Source organism: Athene cunicularia (assembly GCF_003259725.1).
Source record: "Athene cunicularia isolate RWA chromosome 6 unlocalized genomic scaffold, athCun1 chr6_part1, whole genome shotgun sequence".
In the NCBI taxonomy this organism is placed as follows: Eukaryota; Metazoa; Chordata; class Aves; order Strigiformes; family Strigidae; genus Athene; species Athene cunicularia.
The window spans coordinates 23,242,600-23,249,012 of NW_020799105.1; the positions used below are offsets into that span (position 1 = coordinate 23,242,600).

Below are 6,413 nucleotides of genomic sequence, written 5' to 3' on the forward strand. Positions count from 1 at the left end.
GCACAACAATCTAATGTGCAGCTTCTTTTTAAACCAGTTTCTTTAATGGCTACCAACTCACCTTCATAGCCATGACATTTTTCAGAAAAGTTTCTCTCTTACCTGAACAGGTGGTTTTGGCTCCCTGTTGTGGTAAATCCTCCCGGATCCAGTTCCATCACATCCTTCTGTCAACACAGATGCTGTCAGGTGCTTGAGGTACAGCCATACCACTGATACTGAAGTTGAAGGAGCTTTTGTATCAAGATGAGGGTCAACCAGTATCAAATAACCCAAGGACAATCACTATCTCTGTTCTCCTAGTAGAGATATTTCTAAAAATATGTAGAATCCTGCTTTTCCTCATAATGCTCCTCTTCATTAAAATTTTTATAGTAATGTATGTCTTGAATGACAGATGATTGTTGATCTCAATGAACTCTCAATTGTACTACCGCATTCACTTTACACAAATGTTTATTTCATCATCCATTTGAGTACAAAGTAGTTCAGATCTTGAGAAAAGGCTCTAATGATGCTAAGTCAGTGCTACAAAGGTGTTTTTATAATTAAGATGGCTTGTTTGGCTGCAGGTTTTTTCATTCTCAGGAACGGGTTTGTCAGTACAACATTTCTCCGAGTGGTGTTTTGGATACCGCCTACAAAATGGGCTCTCTGTATTTAGATCTTTCACAAATGATGTCTGATAAATGGTTAAACCATCCTCGCTGCTAGGAACGGATTCGTGAGCCCACAGGAAGAAGTTCTGTGAGTTCTGTTGCTGTCTCTCTGGTTCCACTTTCCTCCGGCCCATACCCTAGAAAAAGAATTGAAAGAAAAATTAATGTAAACATATGACTTACAAACACAGTTTCACAGGCAAAGCTTGTAACAGTCACTACCCCACTGGGAAGTTAACGAAGCTGTTACCACAGTGATTTCAAGAACTCATGGTTGATCTTCAGCAAGTTAAAAATAATATTGTCAGACTTGCCTGTATGAACATTTCTGGTTGCATATATAATGGGAAATCTGTTGACCTTCCACCTCTTAGTACTAATAAACCACTTATACTTTACATTTCTGTAGCATGCTATATACTCAAGGCTATTTAGCTATACTCAGCTAAATTAATCTTCAGAGTAACCCAGAGAAATAGGTTAATAATTTTATGTCTGGACTGCAATAAAGAAACTGAAACAGACCATGAAATCTGAATCTTCAAAGCTATCCCTTGTGTGTCCAAACACAGAGAGACATAGCCTGATTTTCACACTCCATAGCTTGCAGGAAATTTATTTGGAATTATGGTTGATCAATATCGCTAAAACTATGAGACGCTGCACAAAAGTGCACAGAAATGGAGGCTGCTCAGTGAATAATGAATACCACAAAATCTAGGTCTGAGAACCTAAAGTCAGATAAACTTTCAATATCACAGTTTGCTGCTTCCTCCTCTACTCATGATCTTGTGAGCAGCACTATTTCTTTTGCTGACTAGAAAGATGTCAACAACCTAACAAAAGTGGGAAAAGATGAACCCATTGCACATACAGAAAATCCCCAAATAATTTAAATTCCATTCAAAGTTGTGGCTTTTGCAACATACATTTGAATAGGTATATCATAAAGAGGTGTGGATTGGAAAATAATACATTCTGGAGATATATTGTGGGTGTCCTATGGATTTTGGTTAAACCTATGATAAAGGTGACTGAACCAAATATGTGGGACTTTGAATGTGGCTGAGATCCTTACAAAAGTCCATCACAATGCCAATCACTTTTAGCAGACTAACAGGACATGTAACAGGTTACAAAACCACGTTAAGACATAAAAAACAGGACCACTAGAAAACACTTGTCAGAGACCCAAATCATGGGTTTCTGTTCCCCTTGATTTCAGCCACTCTCAATGACCACACGTGTGGCTGTATACCTGTGTCAGCCCCAGGAGGCCCATCCCTACACTAATAAAAAGTGGTTTTCTTTGCTGTTTACATTTTCCTCTTCTCACAATTTTTAGCACCTAGAATTTTTGTAGTGGGGGGAGAAAAGATACTGTGTTTAATCTCTGACAGACTGAGAGATATGAACTTGCTTGATTTTTTTAGTGCTGGGTACTTACAAAATCAAAATACTCTCCTACATTCTGTAGACAGTGTCTGTTGTCATGACAAGAAAATGGGAAATTGTTGTTCACCACTCTCTGAAAAAAAGAAATTATAGCAAAAAAAAATATGAATTTTCACATACCTTGGAGTCTACTAGTCTTAGTTCTTACATTCTGTGACAGATGCTGAAATTACACCTGCCTACATTCTAACACAGTAGTCATATTTGTATGTTGAATCTCCAACTGCACATAATTTTATAGGACTAATGTGGACCCTCTCTATTTTATTTCAGTTTTCTTTTACAAAATTGTCAGGAGGATCTGTGCTCCCTTGACTTGCTGAATATATACATGATTAATATAACAGTGTGAATTTTCAAATAAGAAATGATACATTCTGTCTGCAAGCAGCAAAATACTAGATATATGTCAGGATTGCCTTGTTTGATTCATTAGTAAGCCTAAAGCTAATTAAAATGAACTACAAAAGGGACTTCAAAACTGAATTAATCTATGATTTATGTACTGAATGTCATGTACACTGCTTGTTGCAGGGGAAGTGGAGGAGGTATTAATTGCATAACTAATTTATAATCTCATTCTTTAACATAATGTTCATCCACTGTCTAAAATGAAACCAGAGTTTTAGAAGGAAAAAAAAAAAGGACAACAGCAAAAGAACTATTTTGAAAGCAATTTAACATATTTTTTTAAAAGTTTGTTTGTTATATATCATTGCAATATTATTCAAATAGCTAAAAATTGAAACACTGAAAACACTTCTAGAATATTAGATTTCCTCTGTTCTTCCCGAAGCGTTATTTTCCTGCTTCATGTTGGGAACCTGATGTTATTTCTGTAAATGCTGTAGCAATTTTTACTTTTAACATTGCAGAATATATTTTTCATTGTCCAACTATAATATTCACCTCCAAACAGAAGAGCAAATTTTAATGTAACCCAATTTTAAAAAAGGGTTTCTGGGGTAAGCGAATCTGAATTGTTCTAAAGATAAATGTAACTGGAGGCCTGACCCAGCAAGGGCAATCACCAAATACAAAATTTGCCGGTGTGGAGTCAGCTGCATCATCATATCTTAGGGTATTTGGTATAGTCAACAGGCTCTCTACCTCTTTTAGGTACATGCCACACGTTCACTTGTTTCCTCATACAGATTCCACCAGACTGTAGTTCAATGGATAAATAAATTCAACAGATACATTCTCATATATGTGTTTAAAAATAAGCACCTTCTAAGTCAGTAAAATGTAAGACTCACTAAAATATCCTACTGCAATTACACATCAATCTTAACATTTTAGGAATAGTGTTTATTACTAGTGCCTATGTGCTGCAGGAAAATAGAAAACCAAGATGGTAAATATTGAATATCAGCTCTTGGAAGGATTCCCCATATTAACTAATGGTTAAAAAAAAGCTATTACAGAAGAATTATAGGACTATCATGTATTAAGAAATAATAGATAATATAAGCTTAAACAGTACTATATTTCTGAGAAAATTAATTAACCTCAAGCCAGTGAGTTCCCTCATACAAAGAGATTAGACATCCAGCTTCACATGCAGTGAGCTTCGAACACTCTATCTGGACTTTTTAAAAATGTCACATAAACAAACTTCCTCAGATTGTTCCTGTGACATCATATTTTAGCCTTTAATGTATCTTCACCTCTGATGTAATTTTATTTCTTGATTTATGACAGGTAGGAACTCCACTAATTCTTTAACAGTGGTAAAAAGTGTAGCTGGTAAATACAAGACATAAACCATCAGGTGAACAGTCATTCTAGTGTTGATAAAAGGTCCATCAACCTGCTTCTCCTTTTCAGACAGTGGCTAAGACCAGATGCTTCACAGACAGGTATACATAATATGAACATAATATATAGTCATGTTACAGTATAATCTTCTTTTCACTAGCCCCAAGCTTACCTCTTAAATATTCCTTCCTAGCCCATTTCTGTGCTTCATTATAGCAAAATCTGTGAAATGTACTCAATGTAATTGCTACGCTTATAGAAAATGAAAATAGAAAATGTTCTGTGCACAAAGTGGGTGGGTAAAGCAAAGCTCGTGTGATGATAAAATAAGGACATAAAAACATGCTTATGAAATTGTAAAAGTTTAAATACTTGTGATTATAAAATACTATATTTTGTTTCCATACTTGTCTCAACTCTCCTCATTTTTAAGCAAGCCTTAAAAATAATTTCAGATGGGAAGCATCTCACTTTTTAATGATCAAAAAGATAATCCTTTGCCTGAATAGACAGAATTTCTGACATTCAATTCAAAACAGATCATCAGATTTCAGTTAAATGTTCTTATAGGGCTTTACACATGGGTTTTGGACCACAATTGGTCCTAACATATTTTGGCACATAAATGTGTCTCAAACAGCTATAGTATCTATTAAAAGGGAAAAGTAACTGATGCTGGAACTCAGCAATAAGTACAGCAGGGCTCTGAGTATCCAAAATTATAACTGAGTAACAGCAAAATGGGTTTGGTCCTTAGCAGAGCTAGCAATCATTTCACTCCCTGAGGCACAAAGTCTGCCAGTCCGCTATGACTGCTTTGCTAACTACCCTAAGTGCTATACTTACTTATAACTTAGCAAGTGATAACTTGCAAAAAGGAGCTCTGTAAATTGACTGCAGTGCCACAGTAACTCACCTGCTCCCGAGTTCTGTACGCTCGCGGCAATCTATCCTCAATATTCTGAGCCACTCCTGAGTGCTGGACCTGCTTTAGCGCAGAGCTTGTAGCTGACTCAGGCTGACTCTGGCATACTCCAACATGAGCAAACTAGAAAATAATGACCATTGTGTCCCATTAAAAAAAAAAATATAAAAAAAAAGCAAGCCAACAACAAACAATCAAATAAAACTGATCAGAAATGTGGGCAAAACCGGATTTTCCTTTTTTTTTTTTTTTTTTAATTATTTGGATTGCAGCAGCACCTAGCGGCCTCTGGAAAAATCAGGAGCCTTCCTCACACATCTCAAACCCTACCATAAAGACCCCATGACGCAGATCTGTAAAACAGACAAGAATCTTATTTCTCTAGGAACTTTCTGAAAATTGTTTATACAGCCATAACCCATCCATCAAAACCACTCCTGCTATAACGTCTTTTTTTCCTCCCACGTTGCTCCTGTTGTTGTACGACCGAAGGTTTGTAAGCACAAAACTTTTGGGGAACAGCTCAGCCTGAACCCACGGGTTCAGAGAGAGAACAGCTCAGCCAGGCGAGCGCCGCAGTGCCCTGGGGTGACCCGACGTCCCTCTGACGGGGGCTGCGGCACTTCTCCCGAGGGCGAGAACTGAGGCAAACGTCAGCTGGCATTTTCCAGAAGATAAAGAAAATTGGCTAGAGCTAAATGTAAAATAAGAGACTGCCAGCACTGCTGGAAAACTGAAAAAAATATCCTGCCAGTTTGCTTTAGCACACTTCCTCTCAATACCTAGGGCACTTTTCCTCGTAAACATCAGGAACGAGAACCCTCGTTTCTGGCTAATGGGCGGAGCCACTCTCAACATCGTGTTTTTCCCAGAGTTTAAGGATAAAAAAGGAACATGGGGGCTCCCACCCAGCTCTCACCCAGGTGCTGGTGTGCTGCTCGCTGGGGTGGGACCACCTGCCCTTGTGCATGGCCACTATCCCTGGTCCGGGCACCGCGGTTGCCATGGCGGGCACCTGTCCTGCTCAGAGTGGGGAGAGGAACACCCCCCGGAGTGTGTCACTGATTCTGGTGTTTCAGTAAGATCCAAAGCAGCAAAGGCAGCACTGCATTTCCTTATTTGCTTTTACCAAAACCAATTTGGTTAAAGTATTGAATGCTGTCTTAAAATGAGAGAGAAATGCAGTTCTGTTAAAAAATTAATTAGTTTTGTGCAATTACTTCAATGACACATTACAGTCTGAGTGGTAATACCTGAAGAGGGCCATTTTTGAGAAAAAAACCCCAAAACATTGGGTATATTATTTTTAAGATGTAACCTCATGCTCTTTTAAAAATCCTTTTACCCATGGACACTTCTTAATCGCATACACAAACATTTGTTAAGAAAAAAGCCTGATGGCACCTAAAGGATATTTTTGCCTTCGAGTTTGGGCACTGACTTGTAAACATCCATGCTATTTAACTGTCAGGATGCTCTGGCAATCAGCACAGGCAGGGCTCCAGGAAACACAACAGGGACTGTCCCCCACAGGGAATTCAGGGGGGGGGCTGCCCTGCTGGGGGCAGACGGCGCTAGATGCCATCTGTGCCGTGCCACTTGCCCACTGGCCA

At 38.4% G+C, this 6,413-nt stretch overlaps 1 protein-coding gene across 1 annotated transcript; it reads right to left on the bottom strand.

Annotated features, from left to right (window-relative positions):
* Positions 1-548: 548 nt before the first annotated feature.
* Positions 549-5,806, bottom strand: TEX36 (testis expressed 36). Its single transcript, XM_026851562.1, is given in 5 exon segments — positions 549-577; positions 580-796; positions 2,107-2,187; positions 4,792-4,923; positions 5,720-5,806. Coding segments are annotated over 5 exon segments (546 nt in total).
* Positions 5,807-6,413: the final 607 nt, after the last annotated feature.